The sequence below is a fragment of the Schistocerca piceifrons genome, chromosome 4 (genome assembly GCF_021461385.2).
Source record: "Schistocerca piceifrons isolate TAMUIC-IGC-003096 chromosome 4, iqSchPice1.1, whole genome shotgun sequence".
Classification (NCBI taxonomy): domain Eukaryota; kingdom Metazoa; phylum Arthropoda; class Insecta; order Orthoptera; family Acrididae; genus Schistocerca; species Schistocerca piceifrons.
The window spans coordinates 147,495,487-147,523,465 of record NC_060141.1 but is presented as its reverse complement, the minus strand read 5'-3'; the positions used below and the strand labels follow the sequence as shown (position 1 = coordinate 147,523,465).

At 42.5% G+C, this 27,979-nt stretch overlaps 1 protein-coding gene across 2 annotated transcripts in view; it reads right to left on the bottom strand.

Annotated features, from left to right (window-relative positions):
- Nucleotides 1-27,979, bottom strand: part of LOC124795250 (condensin-2 complex subunit G2-like) — a 296,139-nt gene that overhangs the window by 109,135 nt on the left and 159,025 nt on the right. For both annotated transcript variants that reach the window (XM_047259188.1, XM_047259187.1), the window contains exons 11-12: nucleotides 17,038-17,184; nucleotides 6,378-6,747 (exon numbers count right to left, since the gene is read on the bottom strand). In XM_047259188.1, the coding sequence (XP_047115144.1) occupies nucleotides 6,378-6,747; nucleotides 17,038-17,184 (517 nt within the window). The remainder of the gene's footprint in view (nucleotides 1-6,377; nucleotides 6,748-17,037; nucleotides 17,185-27,979) is intronic.

Below are 27,979 nucleotides of genomic sequence, written 5' to 3'. Positions count from 1 at the left end.
TTCATCAGGAAAGAGGGAAGGAGAGGGAAAGACGAAAGGATGTGGGTTTTAAGGGAGAGGGTAAGGAGTCATTCCAATCCCGGGAGCGGAAAGACTTACCTTAGGGGGAAAAAAGGACGGGTATACACTCGCACACACACACATATCCATCCGCATATGTCTGTATATGTGTGGATGGATGTGTGTGTGTGTGTGTGCGAGTGTATACCCATCCTTTTTTCCCCCTAAGGTAAGTCTTTCCGCTCCCGGGATTGGAATGACTCCTTATCCTCTCCCTTAAAACCCACATCCTTCCGTCTTTCCCTCTCCTTCCCTCTTTCCTGATGAGGCAACAGTTTGTTGCGAAAGCTTGAATTTTGTGTGTATGTTTGTGTTTGTTTGTGTGTCTGTCGACCTGCCAGCACTTTCATTTGGTAAGTCACATCATCTTTGTTTTTAGATATATTTTTATATTTTTCCTACGTTGAATGTTTCCCTCTATTATACACACACACACACACACACACACACACACACAGTGTGTGTGATGTGCGCCTGCTTGTGTGAATGAACGTGTATGTTCTTCACTTGTGTGGCTATAGTGTCCGTAGTTGCTTTACAATTCTTTAGGGTATTTTTGTTCTTCACTGCAACTACAAAAACGTAGCAAAAGTTGCCACACAGGCCGCTAAAAATGCCTGGCTGAAACACAAAATTAATTCTCTATATGCAAAGAAACAGACATTAAACCAAGAATTATATGAAATTCACCTTCAGCTAGCACAAAAATTAAATAATTCGGCTATTTTTGCTACCATTGTGGAAAATGTCAAAAGCTGTATGCAGAGCCACAAACAAAATGCAACTAAAGCATAAAAAGGAAATTGAAAATCTCAAATTGCACCACACAAAACCCCATAACAACAAACACATTAACACACATCATTTCTATCCTAGGGTGGTGAATCTTACAGATACAACACTAGATGAAAATGAAAAACCGCTCTTAGAAAAAGGTCTAAAACACAATGTTGACTCACCAGCAAATGAACAACGGATAGAAGATCTCATTATAGAATCTGAACATATTCTCACTATAGAAGAAAAAATGAAAACAGTAGTGTAAACACAGGGCTAACTATGGAGTTAATAAAAGAAGAAACTAAAATCATAGCCGCACAGATTTAAAAAGAAAACAACAAATTCAAAAATAATTGGGATGAAACAAAACTTAAAAATCTAAAGAAAAAACTGCAAGCAGAAAAGTCATTATAACAAAAGCTGATGAAGATCAAGAATTCATCCGCAAAAACAACGTAAAAAACTTAAAATGAAACCCAACAAACAGATTTCAAACACATGTTAAAAACACACTCAAAAGCATAAGAGTACACATTTACATAGAGAGAGAAACAGAGATTTGTACAAAAAAACGTCAGGCTCCCAACATGAGATGTCAACCAAAGGTCCATAAAGAAAATTATCCAGTCCATCCAATACTAAATTTCAGAGCAGCTCCTACATACCTACTACAAAAACAAATGCAGTCACAGCTCACCCAGTATTATAAACTAGAAAATGATAGGACAATCAGAATTACCTCTCAACTGGTAGAACATATAATAGACACTAAAATCCCTAGCACAGCAACACTGCTCTTCTTTGACGTAGAAGGTATGCACGGTTGCATGCCCATTAATGTAACGATAAAAATAATTGAGGAAACCTGAAGACACACAACCAACTATCTAATGAACACATAGATGAAACAATAAAATTACTACAGTTAATAATGCAACAAAATTATTTTGAATTCAATCAAGAATACTACATACTTGACCAATGGGTTCACCTATTTCAGGAACATTAGCCAAAATTTTCATGAATCATGTAGAAAAATTAATACTTGAAGACATAATAACAAAGAACAGCTACACCGTCTACAGGTACAGGTACAGATACATGGACGACATAACACACATGGAAGAACTTAAAAAAAGAATACAGCAACGACACAAAGACATAAATACTGTACACAAAAACAAAGTTCACAACTGAAGAAGAACAGCAAGAAAACTCACTCAACTTTCTGGTCATAACCATAAGGAAAGACAATAATAAACACACATTTGATATATACAGAAAACCAACAAAAAGTAACATTATCTTAAATGCAACCTCAAACCACCCACAGAACCACAGAGAAGCAGCAATCAGGTACATGTTAAACAGGCTGAACAGGATCCCCCTAAACACTTCTGATTATCAGAAAGAGCCAGCCATTGTAAAACAAATAGCATTAAAAAATGGACACAAAGAAACAATGGTAGATAAAAAAAACTAAATAAAAAAATAAAGACACAAATAGGGGGGAAAAAAACAACAAAACTACACCAGCTCATACAAATTGCATTACAATAAAAAAAAATGGCATACAAGGACCTACCACAACAAATAGGTAACATGTTCAAAAAAACAAGGCATAAACATTGCTTACAAAACAAACAACTCAATACAGAAGCACATCCCAAAACCGAAATCAAAACCAGACAGATACCAACAATCTGGTATCTTTCAGCTCTGTTTCAGAGATTGTGGAAAGCTATACACTGGAATGACTGGCTGGGCATTCGACACAAGATATAAAAACACATCAGAGCATTAAATACAGCACAAAACATTCAACATTTGCAGATCATCTAAAACAAGAACACCATAGGCCAAGCAATATTGAAACAGATGTGAATATCATAAAATCAGTAAAGACAGACACCTCCCTTGCCAAGTAAATTTCTGCATACAAAAAGCATTAACACAAAATAAATAGTTGTTCAATGACCAAATAAATATTGGAAACCAGACTCTATATAAAATAATTGATGAAATTACATGAAAAACAGAAGAGCCTTTTCCACTCTTCACCCCCTCCGACAACCGACAATCCCCCCCCCCCCCCCCCCCCACCCAAGAAGAAAAAAAAAAAATATCACAATTCAATTTCCTTTCACTTCTTGACCCACATCTTCTCCTGTAACTCACACTCCATCACACTGCTATACACTTATGTCCATTCATCATGGTTTCTCCCTCCCCTATACTGGGGAAGAAGGGGGGGGGGGGGGGGTTGGAGGGAATTCTCAATCACTATCCCTACTCTTTACACAGTATTTAAATATACAGAAACATAATCAAACAGAATTACACAGATACAATAATAAATAAATACAAAAGGTTGTAGGTCAAAGACAAAGTAGTGAAAAGGTTATGTTGGCAACACTACAAAACATAAACCACAACAAATACTTAGAACTATGAAAACAAATGGAATACAGTGGTGTGCATAAAGGTGTGTTGTGAAAAACATAATAATTGCATAGTGCTGCAGAGCAAAAGCAAGATATAAGCGAAAATCACTGAAAGTACAAAACAACATATTCTTAACGAACTGTTCCTCGATCTAAAAGCAAATCAAAATGTAAATAATTTAATTACAGGCCACTGATGATGCTTCATCCCAATAAAGCAAAATGCATCTGGTGAAAAAAATCACGCATTTTTGTAGTTGCAATGGAAATGAAGTCCCATGCTTCTTTGACAGAGCATAGGAGAACGGTGCGGGTCTGTACTAGGCAAGGTCCTAATGGAGGTGGTTTGCCGATGCCTTCCTCCAACCGTAATGGGGATGGATGATGATGATGATGATGATGATGATGATGATGAATAAGACACAAAAACTCTCAGTCATCTTGGGGTAGGTGAAAATCCCTGACCCCACTAGGAATCAAACCCGGGAACCCGAGAAAGCTACCGCGAGACCACGAGCTGCAGACATAGTAGTTGCAATGACAGAACAAAAATACCCTCAAGAATGTGTATGTGTGTTCATTTTCTGATGAAGGCTGTGGCTGAAAGCTAATGTGCAAATGTCTTTCAATTGTGCCTGTCTGCAACTTTAAGTATCATCTTTACAGTAAGTAGCAATCTATCTTTTCCTTATATTGTTAATATTTCAAACAAATGTTTTATTTGTTATTGACAAATAATGAATAATAATTTTTATGTACATTCGTTATTCGTCATTTGAATGAATTTTGCCCAACTCTGGCAACATGTATAAGCTACTACACGGATCTGTCATTATACTATAGACTTTCAAAACATTACCAGCATATATTCTGTATGTAATAAATTAGCCTCTTCTCCATCACTGTTGTTTTGATATTACTGATCTGTAAACAACTTTTGTTCTTCTACACTATATCATTCAATTAATGAACCTGGGCTGACACCCAAGATACAGTATCCACCTTGTACTTAAAGTGCACTGCACAATGCCTCCACTGAAGAGCAATGTGAAACCACTTTTCCTTATTTTGTACATGAAAATTCTCTGTTGTCTATATCTCTAGTCTTCCACAGTCATCTCAAGATATTTTGTTTCAAAACCATGGTTGTCAGCCCTCTTCTGAAGAGAATTCATTAGGTGGTCATGCGAGGTTTCGCCCTCTACTGTTGATGAAATCCTGGAAACTGTTACCAGTGGTACACTACTTCACAGTTTGTCACAGGTACATCTAGTTTTACAGACAAAATCAACATTATTATAAAAATATATTAGCAACAGCGTCTGGTTTGGAAAAAGGCTTTCTTATCTACAAAGCATCCTGTTATTCAAACTCTTGTTTTCAACAATATTTTCGAGTTTAACCTCTCAAATTAATCTTTTCAAAATTCTGTGTTCCAAAAACTTGCAGACAGAAGATCTGTAAGTCTCTGTCATAAATATAACTCTTGCATGATAGTTTTGCAACCCAGATGCCAGACACTACAATTATAATCCAACAGGAACTACACAGCTACATCATACATGATGAATCTCCACTTCATATCAGTTCCCTTTACTTTCAAAATTAAACACTGAAGAGTGCAGGATGGAAGTGGTATGGACATTGGTACACTTCTGTACACGTTACCAAATGAAAGTCCCCTGCCACATTTTTCTGTCTGTATGTGAAGGCTAATCTTAGAACTACTGTAGGGATTTTGATACAGTTTTCACTAATAAACTGTTCACAAGAAAGGTTTGTGTACATAATTTATTACCACTACAACAGACAAACCTTCCAGCTGTAGATATTTAGTGTTAACTGCATGCAGCTACAGCAGGTCACTAGTGGGATACTAAACATAATGCACAGAATGGAAACAGAGGGCAAAAGACTGATAGTAAGACTGAGGAGTAAGTGACTGAAGAAAATAGAAGAGAGAGCATGAAAAGTGAATGTAACACCAGACAAAAGTTGAGTGAGGGATAATGGGAGGACAAAAGAAAACAAAGAGCCCAGATAGAGATTGGAAAAGTTTAAGTTGATGAAATAAAGTCCCATGAAGCACTGTTTACGCATCAAATTTCATTACAAGCCTCTTTTATTGAAAGTCAGGTATTTGAAACAAACTAATGCCTTTTGAACCTACACTGGGAGCTACTGATGGGGTATTGGGTGCTTGCTTTCTGGTAGCAGCAGTTAAGAGTAAATTTTTATGACTATCGCAGATGTATAATTCTTCCCAGATTTAGCACATGGATCATGATACCTATTGTGTCTCTAATTGTTGGGACACAACTAAACACATTTTACTGACCATTCTCATAAGGACACAGACCTGGATGAAATACTGAAATATTGCAAACTGTTATGCCAAATATGACGTGTTACTACTGTGATATCATTTGTCATAGCCCAGGCAAAATCCGACCTCACATAGACAAGTAACCATTATACACCTGGTTGCTATTAAAATGTAGCCAACCAGTAAGACAGCTAGCTACTTACATTAGAACTCAAGATTGTAACTGACTGATGATGTGACGCAATCACTAAGCAATGTGTCACTGTAGTGGGTATTTCCTGTACTGATGTTGGTCAACACAGTTTTAAGGAGTAGACCGCCACATTTTCCAGCAGTGCATTTAAGGAAAATTTGATGATCTCAGTTCACTTCGTATATCTAGTTACGGTCTGGTTTTACGCACTTTTAACTATGGATTGTTACAGAAAGTGATTTTACTTATTTTTGGAGTGTGCTGAAATTCACACTAAACAGTATGACTGATACAGTAAAGATAATATAATACTGTTCCCTGAAGCATTACAAAAGTGAAAGGAAGCACACTGAGGACAATGATATTGTGACAAAAATTAAATTAACAATGAAGATAAATTTTCCTAGTTAATGAGTCTATGAGACACACACATTGTCTTTATCAATAGCTTACATTAAAAAACAAGTAGAAACACACTATGATGATGTATGTATATTTCTTTTTCTGATTTTTTTGAAACACTTGGAAAATTGTGTGGCAAGTCATTACACTAAAAGAGCAACCATACACTTACCCAAACTTGAAACTGGGTCTGGCGAACTGATTCTTCTTTTTTTTGAAGCTGGAGCTTCTTTATTGTCCTTTGAAGTTTTGGGAGTAACGGTGGGCTTATCTTGCTCTGTGCCATTTGACACAGTTAGCTTTCCACTGTACTCTGACTTAACATATCTCAAAATATATGTCATTATAGAAAGTACTAACTGTACGCTGGACTCAAAGCTTAGTACAGATTTTGAATAGAAAAAGAATTTGCGACTTCCAATTGGGCTCAGCACTATCATATTCATTATCCTCTTCAGCGTAACTTCAGGACCTCTCTCGTATGGGTAGAAACTTTCGAACAATAACTTGACAATACGCTGAGCAACTGCTTGTTCATCTACCTGTAGAAATACAAAGGAAAGTTAAAATGGTATAGTATTAATGGAATTTTCTAAGCCAATTGTCTCACTGAACAGCATTTTGTACACTGAATAGCAACTAAATTATGAACAATTTAATATTGTATTCAACCTCCTTGTGCTTTTACAGTAAGATTTGTAATTGGCACCATACTGATGTATTTGTGAAATTTACTGATGAGCCAAAACATAATGGTTATTGCCTACTATGAGACTCAAGACCGCCTGTGAAGTTGTAGGCAAATGGCACTGTGTAAAAAGTATATAAGTGGAGCAGAGATGAGTGGGGATTTATTCTAGCAACAATATGAGCCACAAATGGGGAAATCCATGGACATAAGTGACTTTGACAAAGGGTACAATGTCATGGCACCTAACATCTCACGAACAGGAAAGCTAGTTGGTTGTCGGGACGTTAAATCATTAGCATCTCTAAGAAAAGTCACTGAACTGTGGTGTAACATGAGCAGGCATCAAGCTGTTGAACATCCGGATAATCACAGAATGTGGAATTAGGATGTTTGCCCATTCTGTAAAGCAGAAAAGATGGTGATTTGTGGCAGATATGATGAAAGAGTACAATACTGGTGCAGGCAAAAATGCTTTGGAGCACTCCGTTCAGAGCACACTGCCAAATGTGGGACTTCGCATTAGAGGACCTCTACATGTTACCATGCTTCCCAAAGATGTCATCAATCACAGCTGCAATGGGCACAGGATCATCGAGATTAGACTGTGAATCAATGGAACCTGTCACCTGCTCAGATGAATCATATTTCTTTTTACGCCAGATCAATAGTTATGTCTGCATATGGCTTCATCCAGGTGAACCGCTGCTCGAAACATGCATCATGACACACCTGCAGGTCAGTGGGGGCAGTGTTATGCTTTAGGGGACATTTAGCTGGGCTTCCATGGGACCTGTAGTAGTAATCAAAGACACAGTAACAGCTGTGGATGCTCTCTGTGGAACTGCCAACTGCCTGCATTCCCTCATGCTTGATAACTGCAAGCTATATAACAGTCCGTGTCACATGGTCACAATCATACAGCAGTGGTTTGAGGAGTATGACAGTGAACGCATGCTGACGTATTGGTAAACAAATTTGCCTGATTTGAACACACTTGAGACACTATCAGGCACAGCTCCACACCCACATGCCAACAGCCCATAACTTATGGGAACTGTGTGGCCTGTGAATAGACAATTGGGGTACATACCTCCAGAAACATACGAAAAACTTGTCAAGCCGGTACCATGCAGATTGCTGCTGTCTTGCATTTCAGAGCTGGATTAACATACTATTAAGCAGCTGATCATAATGTTTGAGTTCATCAGGATATATATGCATATATATTATTCCAATTTCAGTACAATGGGTGGATTCAAGGTAAAATATTTCAGGAGCAATACTAAATAGCTACTTCCTCTCGGTATGTTTTAATCAATGATTCCTTCTTCCTGTGCATCTACTTCGAAAAGATTTTCTCTTTAATAGAGAGTTAGATACCTAGTTCATGGTTTTTGCCAAAGTTTTGTGCACATTAGTTTTGGAAGAACTACATTGCAAGTAGATAATGCTACCAACAAACATAGCACACAATTTTATAAACTAGCTGTGTCATTTAGAAGCAATAATTTCTGAATTAGCAAGCACTTTTTAGTGGCACGATATCCTCACTCATTCTTCACTGTCAAGTTTGTTTATTTTATTTTATTCCCCCCCCCTTGCATGACACCACTTAATCAGGACAGCAGGACAGAGTCTATTCAGCCTTCATTACGCCGGATGACATAGCCCCACTTTCATGTTCCCTGAAATAACACTTTTCCACAGTTTACAATATTTTTTATTAGTCCTTTAAAATTTCCTGTGTTAAAAATATTAATACACAACTGCTCTTGCATTAAAATAAGTACCATCAATCGAGTACCCCTTTCTGCCTCCATCTCCCTAGCTCTGAAGTTGTACATTAATGATCTCTCATCAGTTACACTGCCAGAAGCAGAGTTCGTTTTGTTTGCAGATGACACAAGTATTGCAATAAATAGTACGTCGAGTGTAGTTCTAGAAAGATCTGCTAATGATATTTTCATGGATATTAATAAATGGTTTAAAGCCAACTCATTGACAATAAACTTCGAAAAGACTCAGTATATGCAATTCAGAACCTGTAAGAGGTTTCCACCTAGCATATGCATAAAGTATAAAGAAGAACAGATAGAAGAGGCTGACAGTCTTAAATTCCTGGGATTACAACTTGATAATAAATTCAGTTGGGAGGAGCACACCACAGAACTGCAGAAATGCCTTAACAAATCTGTATTTGCAATTCGAGTGTTAGCAGACATAGGCGACATAAAATGAAAAAGCTTGCATACTTTGCCTACTTTCATTCCATAATGGCATATGGTATAACATTTTGGGGTAACCCTATGAGTTAAACAAAAGTTTTCAGAGTCCAAAAGCGTGTAATACGTATTATTTGTGGAGTAAATTCATGAACGTCCTAGAAACCTCTTCAAAGAACTGGGTATACTAAGTACTGCCTCTCAGTATATTTACTCCTTAATGAAATTTGTCCTAAATAATATATCTTTTTTTTCCAACCAACAGCTCAGTTCATACATACAATACCAGGAACAAAAATGATCCACACAAGGACTTAAAAGCACTTAGTTTAGTTCAAAAAGGGGTCCACTACTCAGGAACTCTCATCTTCAATAATTTGCCAGCAAACATAAAAAATTTAGTTACAAATAAAGATCAGTTTAAAAGGAGCCTGAAAGACTTACTAGTGGCCAACTCCTTCTACTCCATTGATGAATTTTTTAATAGAAACAAATGATGTATTGTATATATACTCATACTCTTCTACTCCATTGACAAATTTTTTAATAGAAACAAATTATGTATTTTATATATATTCATACTACTAGTATTGTTGTTTCAGCTTTTCATTTAAAAAAATGACATGTTCCACATCCACGAGGATTTCCTCAGCACGGATCTATGGAACGAAAATCTAATCTAATCTAATCTAATATATGACAATATCAATGTCTTCTAGCACTGCCAACTTAAAAACATTTAACACTGATTCAGTAGAGTGTGACATCACAGAAGATATTTATGGGTGAACGGCAGTATGCATGCTGTCTTTTGTCCTTAGCCTGTCACAGTTTGAGTTTTTGTGTTTTGTGAGTGGTACTGCGCTGGTGGATGTGCTAGCTATCAGGTGAGATAAGCTGGGTGGCAAAGCAGCTTGTTAGTTAAATACTTTATCTTTTTACTGGACTTAAGAATACCATTTTGTGGTTTTTGGTGATTGAGCTTGAGCACCCACATGAACTTCAATTTTATAAGTGGGACTTGAGATAACTGAGAACTTTCTATTTTCCTGAGGTTAATATTAGGACTCACATGTGATGAACTTGCTTCTAGTTTCCCAGTTATCATTTGGGACAGCGAACTTTAGTTTTATGTCACAATTAACTGTAAGGATCTATGTTGTCAGCCTTTGAGTGCTCGCTTATTAATTTCATGATTAATGCACTGTTAAACTTTGCACAAATGTATTCCATTTATGTTGCTCTGCTTTCTTTCATTTGAATTTGCAACTGTGTAGGCTACCATTCACAAATGTGTGAATCATTCACAATAAACATTTATTGAATTGAAACAAGAATTATTTATTTCTGTTAACATTATTATTCCCACAGGATTTATCTATGCAGTTTATTTCTAAATTACTTCACCAACCAATCAAACTCTAATGGTCTATGCTTCAGTTCTTTAGGAAATTCAGAAGTTCCTTAATGTTGATTTAATATCGAACCATACGACACTGAAGTGGGTCAACCTAATTATCTACGTTGTGTGTTGCCCATGACGAGAGTGGATTGTAAAACAACCCATGCAATCATAACAGGCTGCACAATGGGCATCAGAGAATAAGAAAGGAAATATCTGCTATCCCTTAATCAACTGATCAGTTTCCAATGAAATCCATTCGCAGTATAGCACCTGGACTTCAAGTACTGTGGACAACAATGCTTGACCACATACGATGATTCACAACCAATAAGATTTAGACTGATGTTTGTGAATGAATTATCTGACGATGACCTGGAGCAGTGATTAGCATCCTGCTGTGCTTTGATGATCAAGTAATGTGTCTTACTCAAGAGCACTATTTTTCCATGAATTTATGATACATCACAGTTTATACAGGTGGAATGTGATTTTCTGATCTAAACAAGTTCCCCATAATATGTAAAGACTGGAAAGGAATCTGTCTCATGTTATGATGCTTCAAGATAAGAGAACCATGGATAGACCATATGTGATTACAGCAAGGTGGGGCTCCAACAAGCTTTCCTATTCAGGAATGCAAGTTCCTTGATGAATAATTTTGAGGGAACTGGATTAGCCTTGGTTCAGCAACACCTCCAGCCTCACTGAAATGGCCACCATGACACCTGGGCCTTACTATGCCATACAACATATTATGGGGACTGCACAAGTGTTGAGGTAGCCTTTCTAAGCAAAGTCTTGAGGAGCACTGTAAGATGTCAAGGATGACACACCCATAACAACATCCTCTCCCTTGCTTTTATGGTACAAGGATACTACATAAAGAAGTTTAACAATTGCATATTTTAATCTGTTTACAAGAAACTTTCTCTTTTAGTGCAGCACTGTGTACATCAATAAGATCATGATTTGTTGTGTTAGAACAACTCTTCAGAATTCTGTTTTTTAATGGCATTTTTTTAAACAATTTTTCTGCTGTATTTAGAAAATGCTTATTAAAAATAGTTGCAATTTATGAATTATCAGTCATGTTATAGTCATTCTGTTCTGTTTTGATCTTGTGCACTGAGTAGTCATCCTAATACATCTGCACCTTCAGGGTGTATACAAGGACAAGGAAAAAAAATCCTGGATTTCTCCCAGGAGAAAATACACTTCTTCCTGAGTGAAAATAAACATTTTCCCTGGTGAAAATATACTTTCTCTATGTTAAATGGCAGTGTACTTTTCCTCAGCGACAATATACTTTTCTTCCTCTGGGAAAAAACTGGGAAAAATATAGAAATTTTTTAGGACTCCACAAATTTTCCAATGTTCTTCAGTAACAACTCACATGTCCATTTTTCTGAGTTCTTCCCTACACAAAACAGTTTGTTTCAATATTTCTGATGGTTCAATTTTGAAAAATGTGGCAATTCCTCCTTTTTCCATACTTAATTTCCAGGCAGATCCGGCCAGAGGCTGGAAACTGACCAAGATGATGATTAAGTTACATGAAGAGGGTGCTAGCCTATAATCACACACATTTAACCTTTTTTGCCTTGGTGGCAAATTGGTGTTTGAACAGACACAGCATTTCAACCATCTCTACAGAGTTTCACAAAATACACTTAAGTTCATTTATGTCTCTCAGTATCCTGAGAAACAATCTACTCTTCTGAAAACTGTTAGCTATCCTGTGATTTCATTCTCTTTCCATTTCTTTCATGCAAATCTGTAATAACCTTGCACTGAGCAAAATAATATATTCCTTCTGACTCCTTTATCCAAAGGGATTTGACATTATATGCTGATGTTCCCATTAGCACAGTCAGCATGAAAGCGGGTTAGTCTGTCCTTCACTCTCCATCATAAAGGTACACGCCACTGTTAGTAAATCCCCCATTTCCCAATTGCAGCAACACATTCAGAGACTTTGCTGCCGTCAGCAACAATCAACTCTGTTTACACATGTGACAGTCATTCAGTTCATTTAACGCTAAGTCATTAGCCTACTGTTTCCTGCTCTTCTCACTATGGGCACTTGATTGGTTGCATCAAAAACTTTCCATAAAGTCTTTGGCTAAGTGTAGCACCTGATTTCACTATACTTGCGATGATGTATACTAGGTTGGTGCATAAGTTCGTGGCGTTTTTGTTTTGCATATTGGTATTCAAGCTGCTTTCGTTTTATTTATCAATTGTAATTTTTTATTTGTAGTTCACTGATACTATTTGAGTTAGTATACAGTCATTTTGTCATTTGGTGACAGTGAAAGGAAGTGCGGACTCTAGGAAATGGAGTACAAGTGGAGAAATTGGAATATTTCCAATATATTCTTCATTTGAGTTCAATAGGGGGGTGACAGCAGGGGAGGGAGCCAGAAACATTTGTGCCATGTATGGGGATAATGCCATTGGACAGACCACAGCACGAACATGGAGTTCTCATTTTAAGGAGGATCATTTTGACATTAATGGCTCTCAACATTCAAAAATATCTTCAGGGTTTGATACCGATCGTTTAAATGCATTAATCCACAATGATCCACATCAGTATACTCAAGAGCTGGCAAATATGACGATATGTGATCATTCCACTATCGCGCAACATTTGCATACAATGGGGAAGGTTCAAAAATAGGGTGTATGGGTCCAGCATGCTCTAAATCAGAATCACAAAAATCAGCGGGCACCCATATGTACACCTCTGCTTGCCTGTCACCAAATGGCGCATGAACAACACCGACCATTTCTATCCTGTATCATTACTGGTGACGAGAAATGGTGTCTATGCTAACATGAGGAAAAGAAACAAATGGCTGAGTCAAAACGAAGCACCAACTCCCTGTACAATGATCTGTGTACATCCACAAAAGATAATGTTACGCATCTGGTGGAACAGCGACGTGTGGTGTACTATGAATTGCTTCCCCAAGGTGTAACCATCATTGCTAACATTTACTGTCAACAGCTGAGATGTCTTTCAGACAAAATCCGAGAACACTGACCAGGAAGACTGCGTGAAGTGATGCTACTTGATAATGCCCACTGGCATTGTGCTAAACTGATGAAGAAAACTACACAGGAGTTGGGTTGGGAAGTCATTCTGCATCCATCTTATTCACCTGATCTTGAGCACTCAGATTTTCACCCTTTCTGCTCTCTATCAAACAACCTTAAAGAAACTTCTTTTCCAGATGAAAACATGCTCTAAAAATGGATCAACAAATTCTTTGCCTCAAAACCCCATGATTTCAACAGCCGTGGAATCAAAAACTTGCCCCAGCATTGGCAGAATGTTGTAAATAGTGAATTATTGATGACTGTGGAAAAATGGTTTGAAATCTAGTACAATCGGGTTCGAAATATTAGGAATAAATGAAATGTGGATAATCTGGAGAATACAGAAACCAAACGAATATTTAAGGAAAATAAAATAAATTCTCAGAATGGGATAAAGATGAATTTCAATAAGCACTACAAAGTCTGAAGGATAGTAAAGGAATGGTAATCCCATCATAGCATCAAAATCCCAAAAGGATGTTCAAGAAAAAAATTACCAGTTCCTTGCTCTGGACAATTATAGACTGCTCTGAGGAAGAAGAATTCTCAAAGATTACAGTAAAAGTAAGACAACTGATTGTCAATAATGGGTTGAAATGCAATAATTCACACATCTGAATTGCTTCCTATCCCATGCAAATAATAATAATAATAATAATATTTAATGTAATAATGAACATCTACAATGGAAAATCAGTCTCCATAAATGCAAAAGTAAAGAATTATATCACTGTAATAAGTACTCAAGCACTCTACACAGCAGAATGTATTGGTTGACTTAAGGTAGGAGAAATGAAGAGGCTGCAGAAAAAATTAGGAAAAAATCAGAAAAATCCTTCGAAAAATTTTGAGGCAGAGGGTAACAAAAAATCTCTATAGGAAACTACAAAAGCTTTCACACATAATTCAGGAAAAAATGGCACTTTCTTTGGACATAAAAATCAGTAGCTGAGACAGGTTTGTAGCCGATCGCTGATGTTATTCGAACTATACATTGAACAAGCACTAACGAAAAAACCAGAAGAAATTTGGAAAAGTAATTAAGGAAATGAAAACTGTGAAGATTGCCGATGACACTGTAATTCCATCATGGTCTGTAAAGGACTTGGAAGATTATGTACAGAATTGATAGCATCTTGAAAATAGATATAAGATGACAATAGACTGACAATAGGAAGAAATGTGTTTCCAGTGTTGTGGGGGGGGGGGGGGGGGTTGAGGGGGGAATATAAATTTAAGCATTAGGAAGTCTTTCCTGAAGGTATCTATCTTGACTTTAGTCACATAAGGAAGTGTAACGGGAATGATACGCAGTTAAGACAAGAACAGAATAGAAGCTTTTGAAATATGGAATGAATGCTGAAGATTAGATGGGTAAATTAGATAATTAACTGAATGAAATTGACTTGAATCAGGGAGGAGGGAAATTTATTGCATAAAAGAAAGGTAAAGAAAATACATAATATCCTGGTATCAAAGAATCACCAGTTTGGTAATGGAGGGAACTGTGGGAGGTAAAAATTGGAGAGAAAAACCAAGTCTTGACTAAAGCAAGCAGGTTCAAATGAATGAAGGCAGCAATAGTTATACAGAGATGAAGGGGCTTGCATAGAAATTAGTAGTGGGAAGAGGTGCCTCAAACCAATCCTCGGTCTGGGAAGAAGATGAAGAACAATAAGAAGAAGAAGAAGAAGAAGAAGAACAAGAACAAGAACAACACCAACACCAACACCAGCAACAACAACTACTACTACTACTACTACTACTACAGAGGAAACAGTAGAGCGGCAGAATAAAATAATATTGTGGGAAAACAAAAAAAGAAATACCACAAGGAGAAAGAAATCACAAACATTTGTTGTGCATAGTCCATAGTTGAATGGATTTGATGAAAAAAAGCAAACAGAAACTTACTTAAAATAACTGTTCTGTTTTAAAACTCTTGAGGAACTAGGGAAGTGACAAACAAAATTGGGGATAAACCTAAACGTGAACAAGAAAGCTGTTACAGTTTTTAATGATTTGCAAAACATCCAGCATGGTGTACAAGAAGTCTGTAAGTGGAGAATGGAAATCAAGTGGAGATTAGAAATAAACTATAAAGAAGTATGAGCACTATGTAAGGAACATCACTTCCTAACAATTATTAATGAAAGTGAAAGAACACCTAAAATAAAGAATGGAGTGAGTCAGGACTGGCTAATTTACCAAACTTACTCAACAAGTTTATTGAAGGAATTACTACTGTATCTTAAAGGATACCTTACAAAATGAATTAAAATACACAACAGACAGATTCAATAACGAATACAAACAGAATGCAGAAAATAATGGCAGCCATGATGAAACAGTATAATTTGATAACAAACACGATTAAAATCAAACTGTTCGTAACAGGGTAAGAGTGTTATCAAATCATTGCTTGTGTCGCACCCAAAATCCAAGACTGAACAGGTAAACAGTTCTGCATTTAAAGGAACATCTTTCACCCTCTTTCTCTTGTGCCTTTGTCCTGCACTGCTGCAGGGTTGTCATGGTTACCAATGAATCGAGGACGGTTAATCCAAGCGACATTTAGATGTCCTCCCTATTGTCACCCCCTTGGACGTAACATGTATATCCGAAATGTCTGCGTGTAGCGTTACTCATGTGGGAGTGAGCAAAAGTTTTCTAAATGCTTGCAAAACTTGTAGTTGAGGTGGGACTTAGATATTAGCCCAGTATTCACCTAGCTGGATGAGGGAATTTGCCTAAAAATTACATCCAAGCTCACCCTCACACTGGCCCTCGTCATTAATCCACTGGGTAGTTTCAAATTGGGCTCAGTGCTCCTCCCCATCCCAGAAGCAGTGCTTTGATATGCACAGCTATCTGAATGGGAAAAAAACATTGCTTATGATGATAAGAAATACACTCTGAAATCATACAGCAAGTAGCCCTTGTTAAATAGATATTCCACCACAAAAGAAGTCTCTAAATGAATACGTCGCTAAACATCCAGATGTTGGCTAAATCTTTACCTAGGTGTGCTACTTTATGGAAAGGAGAGTGATCAATGAGTGAAACGGATGAATAGCAAGTACAAGCAACAAAAATGTGGTTATGGAAGAGAGTAACAAGTAACAAGGAGCATCTGGACATGGTGGGAACCTTGAACTCACAACTGTAGGGACTTACTTTGTGTACGGAGACAGAGAATAAAAAAAACTTACAAAATTAATATCGAACTCTGTATGAATGTTTGCACATGATTAATACTAAAACATGACATAGGACTTAACATTGCATAGCTGAAGCAGTGTGTGTGTGTGTGTGTGTGTGTGTGTGTGTGTGTGTGTGTGTGTGCGTGTGTTTGTTTTTGATGTAATGGAAGTAATTTGATGAAAAATATTTGAGAAAACGAGATCACCTCCAGCCTGGCAAGAAGGTGGTTGAGTGGTACAATCAACCAAAACTTTATTGAGCTGGCATCTTTACAGGCAACCAGCATCTCCACAAATGCAGTCCGGACTCTTGCATTGGTGTCATGAATTCCATCTTGCATATGTGGAAGCACCTAAAAACGCAAATGCTGCAATCAAATTTCACATTCTATATGTAAAGCAATGAAAGTAAATAACACAATCTATAAAACAGAATAATGGCCCTATGGCTAAAAAGTAACTGCATATCTCTCTTGGACCACAAATAAATTACAAGTGATTATACAGAAACAAGGAACACTAAATGCGAAATCATTTGTAAGCACGCACTTCTACCTTCCAAACTGTTCTCTATCACTTAAAGTTACTGTGACATGAAAAGACAATTTTAGATATATCATTCACATTTATGCCACAGCTTTTAATAAAAAATGTTAAGGGCATACAACAGGGGTTCTTAAGCAGCATGGGAAAAAAACTATGCGCATAATTTTAATTCCCAATTATATGCCCTTACAAGCTGTATACAGGGTCATTCCATGAAGATGCTAGAAACTTTCAGGGATGGTGGAGAAGGATAAATGTATACATTTGATGTTAGAGACTCCATTCCAGAAACAACAGAGTTGAATGTTATTAGCAACAATCATTCCAATATCTCTGGGCAGTAAGTGTCAGATGTGTCAGAACAACTTTCATTTATAACATTTGACTTGCTCGTTTCCAGAAGAGAATCCCTTACCTCAAACTGATACATTTGCCCATCTCCCTCACCCTAGGAAGTCTGTAACATCACCACAGAATCACGCTGTAGATGACAAAATAATCAAATACAGAAGAAAAGGTTCTGATTTAGCTCTCCTTCACACCACATTCTCAGACTAAGCAATGGAATATGCTGTTAATGCTTTCTCAACACATTTTTCATTTCTGTTGATTCAGTTCAAGGGGTAGCTGCTACTCTGTAGTATCATACGTTTTCTTAGCTACATATTCATTAAGGTTTCATTAAATAGTCACACATGTTAGAAGAAATGTGTGAGTATTTTGATGAGGATTTTTTATTTTGGACTCCAATCTTAACTATGAACAGAGCTCTAAAACTTCAAATGGAAAGTGTGCTGACACATACCACTCCAAAGAAGTGATGTGTGTCCATACCTTCTTACTGATGAATGATACACACAATGGAGAATTATAAAATCAGATGCTGGAGACAATAGTGTGCAGATACTGTGTGGGGTTGTTATTCTGATTCACAAGTGCTGAGCTCTATTAAAGGACAACACATGTCTTCCACACAGTATAGCAATCACAGTACCTTCATGAGAGGAAATACCTGCTCATATTTGGGAATAAAAATGCTGTGGATCGTGGCCAGCCTTGGTGACTTGCTGAGTTTCAAAGCATAGGAAGAAGCAATTGAAGCCTAATCTCTTCCACTCTTTCCGATTCAGAGTTCGAACATGACATATTTAACCAAGAAAGTTTAATTGTAAACAAGTTAAGGTATGTTTTGCGAAAACAATATTCATGTCAACGCTACTAAAATCTCACACTTTATTTAGTAGAGATTAGAAATATGGTGTAATAATTCTTAACAGCAACACAAGAACAGACAGATCAGAGGTGTGTTTGGTACTTACGGGCACTAACAGCGAGGTTATCAGCACCCTTACACATATTAAAAGAAATGAAGTGGGTAAAATGAATACAATTGCTGTCACACAGTGACAAGGAAACCTATAAAATGACGCATATTCACTCACTCTCACCTCACTCACATTGCCTCACACAATCACTCAATATCAGATACCTTAAAACAACAGAGAAAGGGTGAAAGGCGCTATACCTGGGGTTACAACGTCTAAAAAGTAAGAGGACCTAAAAAGTCAGCACAAAAAAATGTGAGTGGCTGACCACTTACAAAAACATGGGTGTTAACACACGGTATGTATTTCCTAAAAATTTAAAAAAAGTTGGACAAATCACAAAATCTTAAAACTGACCACATTCGTTTGAAAGTTACTTAAAATATAGAGCAGATGTGTCAGCAAATCTGCTGCTGTCCTCTGGTCTGAAAATAAAACACAGTCTAATAAAACGTGGCACACAGTGATCTGTATGCCACATGCACCACACATTGGAGGCTCCTCTCGCCGGAGCAAGAAGCCATATGCCGTAGGCTGTGGCCTATGCAAAGACGAGTAAGGAGGACCCCCCCCCCCCCCTCCTGTCTGTGCAGCTGGAAGGAAGTACACCGCAGCCGCAATGTGGACTTGACTAGATGGAGTTTATTGCCTGTCATTTCCAGCCACTCATCTTCCAATTGATGCACGAGTCCGTACAACAGTGAGATGATAGCATCCAGGGGGATAGCATACTGAACTAACTGAGGATCACGACACACCTTCTTGGCAGCTATATCTACCGTTTTGTTCCCCACAACATCCACGTGTCCTGGCACCCAGCAGAAAGACACCACCTTCCCCAATCTCTGTATGTGGAGAATGGTATCATGGATATCCTGAACTATTTTTTTTTTGGCTGGATACATATGTTGCAGAGAGACTGAAGGGCAATTTGGGAGTCAGAACAGAAGAGAAATTTAGCAGACATGACACAGCTCATCTCCTCCTGTGCCCTCAAGGCTGCAGATAATTCGGCACTGAATACTGTGAACTCAGGGGCAACCAAATCTTGAGGACACGATCTGGAAAAACAACAGAGCAGCCAACGGAATTCTCCCACTTAGACCCATCTATGAATGCAGTTACATAGTGGTAGTGCTCATTTAAAAAACTGTATTAAAGACAGAAGCAGGATTGCAATCTCTACTGTACTGCACTAAATCTAAAATTACTCTGTGCTCTGCAGTAACCAGGCAGTTCAAATCCCAGATTTTGGCCTGTCTGCACTCCACACAAACGAACTCCAGCACACACTTCACGTGGATCTCAGACAGACTCAGTGACTGTGGATGATTGGTAAAAAGGCATGCCTCAGCTGGACAAGCAACATTATGGTACGCTGATGGATCAGGAGTAGCAAGGAATGTACACACCTGTTGCATCATGAAGAGCTGCTGTCAGACGGTAAGTGGTGGTTCGTCAGCCTCAGCACAGAGACTGGGTGTGGGGCTTGTCCAGTAAGCATTCATGGCCAGCCTGATCCCCTCATGATGCACAAAGGCCTTGCTGTACACTGTGCACCCACAGTCAAGCCACGATTGCATGAAAGCCCTATAAAACTGGAGCAGATTCACCCTGTCTGCTCTCCACACCTGTGACTAAGACATTTTAAAATGTTCAGTGCCTTTGGGACCTTTGACTTTAGGGTCTTGAGGTGTGGTATCATGTTGAAGCTGCATGGGCAGCTGTACCTGTACACGCCATCCAAGCTCTGTTCGACGCAATGCCCAGGCATATCAAGGCCATTATTACGGCCAGAGGTGGTTGTTCTGGGTACTGATTTCTCAGGATCAATGCACCCAAATTGCATGAAAATGTAATCACATATCTGTTCTAGTATAATATATTTGTCCAATGAATACCCGTTTATCATCTGCATTTCTTCTTGGTGTAGCAATTTTAATGGCCAGTAGTGTACATCTCCCTTGTCTCGCCAGAGATGAACATTCGACTACTCTATGGGCAGCCATACCACACTGCCACAAGTTGTTGTTGTTGTTGTTGGGATGTTTAAGGGGGGACTAAACAGCGAAGGTCATCAGTCCCCCATTCCAAAATCAGGCGAGCCCAAAATCGACGGAGCAGGTAAAAACCAAAGGGGGAGGAGACGTCCCCCCAGGCGCTAAAAGAACACAAATGCAGCAACAAACACTACAAACAAGAACAGGACAGAGGCACACCAGACAGAAAGAAACAGAAGAAAGGAAGATGGCCGGAGACTGGTTGACTGACCACGAGAACAAAAATGGGAAAGAGTCAACCATCTCACGGCACACCAGAACAGCAACAGACACAAGGACAAAAGACACAGAAAGGGAAAGGTGCAGGACCTCCCTAAATCGAACCATAAAACGGACTACCACGGATAAAATTTAAAACGTCATCAGCCCTGGAGGCATCGTCAGATAAAACCAAAGCCAAAGTGCCCGGGAGATTAAAAGATTGCCGGAGTGTGCGCAGTCGAGGACACTCCAGCAAAATGTGGCCAACCGTCAGCCGGGACCCACACTGACACAGGGGGGGATCCTCCTGACGCAAGAGATGGCCGTGCGTCAGGTACGTATGGCCGATGCGCAGCCGACACAGGACTACCGAGTCCCTGCGAGAAGCCCGCAGGGAGGAACGCCACACGGCGGTCGTCTCCTTGACAGCCCGCAGTTTATTCGGGGCTGTCATGCCACGCCACTCAGCAGCCCACATCCCAATCAGCTTACGGCGCAACACCAGCTGCTGGTCGCGAGCCGTAAGGCCGATCTCCAAAGCCAGGGTGTCGATCGCCCCTTTGGCCAGCCTGTCTACACGTTCGTTCCCTGGGATGCCAACATGACCGGGCGTCCAAACCAGGACCACCGAACGACCAGAACGGGCAATGGCGGAAACAGTCTCCTGAATGGAGGACACCAGAGGAGAGGAGGGATAGCAGCGGTCAATGGCCTGAAGGCTGCTCAGGGAGTCACTGCGGATCACGACGGACCTACCTGAGCAGAAACGCATATGGTCAAGAGCGCGCAATATGGCCACCAGCTCTGCAGTAAAAATACTGCAGCCAGCCGGCAAGGAGCGCTGCTCAACATGAGCAGCATGAGCAAAAGAGTAGGCAGTGCGACCATCAACCAGGGAACCATCAGTGTAGACAGTCTCACAGTCCGAAAATGAGGCGAGGAGAGCAAGAAAACGGCGACGGAGGGCCACAGGCGGAACCGAGTCCTTGGGTCCCTGTGCCAAGTCCAGACGGACGGACGGCCGGGACAAACACCAGGGAGGCGTAGGTGTACGGACCCGGAAGGGAGGCAGAAGAGGGAATGACCCCAGTTCTGACAGCAGGGACTGGACACGGACAGCTATGGAAAGCCCAGACCTAGGGCGCCGTTCGGGCAGATGGAGGACCATAGCAGGGAAAAGCAGGCGACGATTGGGATGATCTGGCGAGCAATGAACGTGGACAGCATAGTCGACAAGCAGACGATGGCGGCGAATCCGCAGTGGGGGAACCCCGGCCTCCACCAGTAGACTATCCACGGGGCTGGTGCGAAAAGCGCCAGTGGCAAGCCTAACCCCACAGTGGTGTATGGGGTCTAACAACTTTAACACTGAGGGGGACGCAGACCCATAGGCCAGGCTCCCATAATCAAGCCGGGACTACACAAGGGCTCTGTACAACCGCAGCAGCGTGCAGCGATCTGCACCCCAAGACGTGTGGCTAAGGCAGCGGAGGGCGTTGAGGTGCCGCCAGCATTTTTGCTTCAGCTGAGTAACATGAGGAACCCATGTGAGCCGGGCATCAAACACGAGTCCCAAGAAGCGGCAAGTGTCCACCACTTCAAGCAGGTGGCCGTCGAGGTAAAGTGCAGGATGAGGGTGGACCGTCCGACGCCTGCAGAAGTGCATTACTCGAGTCTTGGCAGCAGAGAACTGAAAGCCATGAGTCAGTGCCCATGATGCTGCCTTGCGAACGGCGACTTGCAGCCTGCGTTCGGCGACTCCCGTAGTCGTGGAGCTAAATGAGATGCAGAAGTCGTCGGCATACAAAGAAGGAGACACCGACGACCCCACTGCTGCTGCCAGACCATTAATGGCCACTAAAAATAAGGAGACGCTCAACACCGAGCCCTGCGGGACCCCATTTTCCTGTATATAAGAGGAACTAGAGGTGGCACCGACTTGCACCCGGAAAGAGCGGCGCAATAAAAAGTTTTGAAGAAAAGCCGGGAGCCGACCACGAAGACCCCACCCATGCAACGTGACGAGGATGTGATGCCTCCATGTGGTGTCATACGCCTTCCGCAGATCGAAAAATACAGCAACAAGATGCTGACGTCGGGCAAAAGCTGTACGGACAGCAGATTCCAGCCGCACCAAATTGTCCACTGCAGACCGGCCCCGACGGAAGCCACCCTGGGATGGAGCGAGGAGGCCGCGCGACTCAAGGACCCAACATAAACGCCGCCCCACCATACGTTCGAGCAATTTGCACAAAACGTTGGTGAGGGTAATGGGACGATAGCTGTCCACCGCCAGTGGGTCCGCACCGGGTTTCAAGATGGGGACAATAACGCCCTCCCGCCATTGCGATGGGAACACGCCTTCGCTCCAAATGCGATTAAATATCGCGAGAATGTGGCTCTGGCAGTCCCTGGAGAGATGCTTCAGCATCTGCGCGTGGATGCAGTCTGGGCCTGGTGCTGTATCAGGGCAATCGGCGAGGGCGGTGAGGAATTCCCTCTCGCTGAAAGGAGCATTGTATGTTTCAGAACGACGCGTGTGGAATGAGAACGGCGTCCGCTCGGCTCGCTCCTTTAGAGAGCGAAAGGCGGGGGGATAGGATGCAGTCGCAGAGCTCTGAGCAAAGTGCGCGGCTAGCCGTTCAGCAATGGCGGCAGCGTCCGTGCAGACAGCGCCGTCCAAGGAGAGCCCAGGGACGCCCATAGGGGTCTGGGAGCCATAAATCCGCCGGATCCGGGACCACACGTGCGAGGACGAGACACGGGAGCCCAGGGAGGAGACGTACCTCTCCCAGCACTCCTGCTTACGCCGTGCAATAAGACGACGGGCGAAGGCACGGAGCCTCTTAAAGGCGATGAGGGTCTCCAGAGACGGGTGCCGCCTATGACGCTGGAGAGCCCGCCTACGGTCGCGAATAGCCTCAGCAATCTCCGGCGACCACCAGGGGACAGCCTTCCGCCGAGGGAGGCCAGAGGAACGGGCGATGGCAGCCTCGGCCGCCGAAATGATGGACGTGGTGAAAACACGGACCACCTCGTCAATGTCACCCTGTGGGGGAGACGCAATGGTTACAGCGGAAGTAAAAGCTGGCCAGTCAGCCCTGTGGAGAGCCCAGCGGGGCAAGCGCCCAGAAGAATGACACTGTGGCAGTGACAAATAGATGGGAAAATGGTCACTGCCACACAGGTCAGGATGCACCCGCCAGTGGAGGGATGGGACAGGTCCAGGGCTGCAAATAGAGAGATCGATGGCCGAGAACGAGCCATGGGCCACACTGAAATGCGTGGGAGCACCGGTGTTCAAGAGGCTAAGGTCGAGCTGAGCCAACACATGCTCCACGGCCCGACCGCGATCATCAGAGACAGTCCCACCCCATAGAGGATTGTGGGCATTGAAATCGCCCAGAAGCAGCAATGGTGGCGGGAGTTGAGCCAGCAGCGCAGCCAAGACATGGCGGGGGAGCTCCCCATCCGGAGGAATGTAAACAGAGCAAACAGTAATAGCCGGCGAGAGCTCAACCCTGGCAGCAACTGCCTCTAAAGGCGTCTGAAGGGGTACTGGCGAGCTACAGACAGAGTGGTGAACAAAGAGGCAAACCCCACCTGACGCTCGTTGACAGGCAGCACGGTTCTTATAGTATCCCCGATAACCGCGAAGGGCGGGGGTCCGCAGTGCAGGAAACCAAGTTTCCTGCAGAGCAATGCAGAGAACAGGGGAGTCACTCAGAAGCATCCGGAGCTCAGGCAGGTGGCGGAAATAACCGCCGCAGTTCCATTGGAGAATGGAAGCAGGAAGGGACTGGGAGGGCGTGAATGCGACTAAGAGGCAGACAGCGCTTCAGAGCCAACCGCCGCCACTGGGGGAGAGTCAGCTGAGTCCATAGGAGAGGCCCCCAAGGGTTCCATGAGGGCGAGATCCGCGGCAGAGGCGAGGATCTCCACCTCATCCCCGGAGCCAGGACTATGTACAGCAGGCGGTGCTGAAACCGCCGGAACGTCCTTCTTCTTGGACACATTCCGTTCCTTCTTCTCGCGTCTACCCTTAGGGTGAGAGGGCTGGGAGAGCTTCTCTGAAGGAGCGTCGGAGGCTGACGACGACGCAGAAGCCCTACGACCAGCAGGTGGCGGAACCTTCAGCCACTGGCTGACATCTGGCTGGGAAGGAGAAGAAACGGAGGAAGGGAGAGCCCCGAGGGACCCCTTCCGCGAGAGAGGAACCGGCGGAGGCAACGCCGCCGGAGAAGGAGGGGGAGAAATCGAGCCTCCCGGTTGTGGAGCAGATGTCACTCCCGAAGTAAGCTTGGGGGGAGCGACAGAAGAGGGTTTGCCCCCAACTGCTAAGGGGGCATGAGAGGAAGGCTTGCCCCCAGGCACGAGGGGGGCAGACAGAGATACATGGCCCCGAGGGCCCACTGAAGGCGGCACAGATGAAGCGACAACCGTCGCTCGTGCGGGCAACGATAACGTGGCTGCAGCGTAAGATGTTCGAAGGGAAGCAGGATACAACCTTTCATATTTCTGTTTAGCCTCTCGATAAGTAAGCCGGTCCAGGGTCTTAAATTCCATGATCTTCCGCTCCTTATGAAGAACGGGGCAATCCGGCGAGCATGGAGAGTGGTGCTCCCCACAGTTAACACATACAGGCGGAGGTGCACATGGAGAATCAGGATGAGAGGGGCGTCCGGTGCACATGGAGAATCAGGATGAGAGGGGCGTCCGCAATCTCGACATGTAGCGCTGGATGGGCAACGGGAGGACATATGCCCAAACTTCCAGCACTGGAAGCACCGCATCGGGGGAGGCACGTATGGCTTGACGTCGCAACGGTAAACCATCACCTTGACCTTCTCGGGCAAGACATCACCCTCAAAGGCCAAGATAAAGGCACCGGTGGCCACCCTGTTTGTCTTGGGTCCTCGATGGACACGACGGACAAAATGCACACCACGTCGTTCCAAGTCGGCTCTCAGCTCGTCATCGGATTGCAACAAGAGGTCACGATGGTAAATAATCCCCTGGACCATATTTAAGCTACTGTGGGGAGTGACGGTAACAGGGACGTCACCCAGCTTATCACACAAGAGCAACGCTCGTGACTGGGCTGGGGAGGACGTCTTGAGGAGGATGGACCCATTCCTCATTTTTGACAACCCCGCCACTTCCCCAAACTTATCCTCCAGGTGTTCCACAAAAAACATAGGCTTCGTCGGAAGAAAGGAGTCACCATCAGTCCTGCTGCAGACAAGGTATTGCGGTACGTTAAGGCTCCCGCTTGGCACTAGATCGGCGTCCCTCCCATGGCGCAGCCAACGAGGGGAACGTCTGAGGGTCATACTGCGCAGCATCGAAGTCGACTCTACCTCGCTTAGAGACGCTGGTGGCCGTGCGACCACCAGGTTGATGTGATTTATTGCGCTTCATTGCGCCACATCCGCCCAGATGCCACCTACTCCGAACGAGGGCTCTCCCCAAGGGCGCCACCCAGCCAAAGCAACGGGTACCTGGCCGATATCCCGTTGCCCGGAGTCCCCGTGCCCCAGACAAGATGGGCACATACTCCTTGGCATGCATGGGGAGGAAACAGCTCAGGCATCTGTAGTGCGATCCCTGCGTGGTCAGGGGGCTACCACCAAGAGGGTACATGACGACCCCACCACAACGGACTGGCTACCGTGCTGGATTTTAGGTGTTTAAAGGGTCCACAGTTGTCGTAGGCGCTAAGAAGAAGAGTGCGCACAAGGCGAGAAGGAGACCACCCAGAAAATGTTGGGCGTAGTCCCCCCCACACGACAATAGGTAACATGCAAGATGGTGGAGCATGATGGACCAATACAAAAACACCACGTAAGGTGTCCTTCCCCAAATGGCACGCACTGCCGACGGAAATTTGGAAGAAAAAAGGAGGTCAAACCCAAGAGGGGACTATCACAGAAGGCCGAAACGTTTGAGACTCCTTTTAGTCGCCTCTTACGACAGGCAGGAATACCGCGGGCCTATTCTTACCCCCGAACCCGCAGGGGGAACTGCCACAAGTGGCTTCTCCCTTACATCCTAGAGTTGTGTATTCAAAATGCTGGCATTTAAAACAATGCAATGGCTTGGGGACATAGGGTCACATTTTTGGGTGAAGAAAACCAGCCCTGACAGGCTCTGGGAGTTTCGTGCTGATGAACGAGTTGTATTTGATCAGATTACCTTCCATCATTTTCATGATATTCAGCCAGTCTAAAATGCCTCCTTGGACCCACGCAACTTTCAGGTCATCTTTCGGGATATCCACCAAGTTCCTGCACACCACATCACGTTTGTTGTAGTTAAATGTGGTGTGAAGCTCAGTTTCAATGGCTTATTCTGCAAAGCTTTTTGTTTTCTGCGGGTTTGTTACTTGTTGAGAACCAGACGTTTCAACCAACATCGTGCCATTGCACAACTGACTGACAAGTTTTAAGATACCTGCTATGCCTTGTAAACCCTTCTGAATGTAAAAACATGAAACCTTCTCAAAACTTTCCTTTCATCTTTTACCAAAAAAACATTCTGTTCTGCAGCTGTGTTCTGTTACTAAACACCAAACTACCCTGAACAAATCCAGAGCCTGTCACACGAGGCCTCTCAAGCAACTGGGTGTTGGTATTGTGGTGTCACCGCCAGACACCACACTTGCTAGGTGGTAGCTTAAATCGGCCGCGGTCCATTTAGTACATGTCGGACCCGCGTGTCACCACTGTGTGATCGCAGACCGAGCGCCACCACAAGGCAGGTCTCGAGTTACGGAATAGCACTCGCCCCAGTTGTACGACGACTTTGCTAGCGACTACACTGACGAAGCCTTTCTCTCATTTGCCGTGAGACAGTTAGAATAGCCTTCAGCTAAGTCCATGGCTACTACCTAGCAAGGTGCCATTAACCGTATCTGAAGATAGTCTTATTTGTATTATCAAGAGTGATGTACCACAAGGATCGAATAAAGTTAAGTATTCGAGGCGCTGCATACTTTTCTTATTAGCGATTCACTA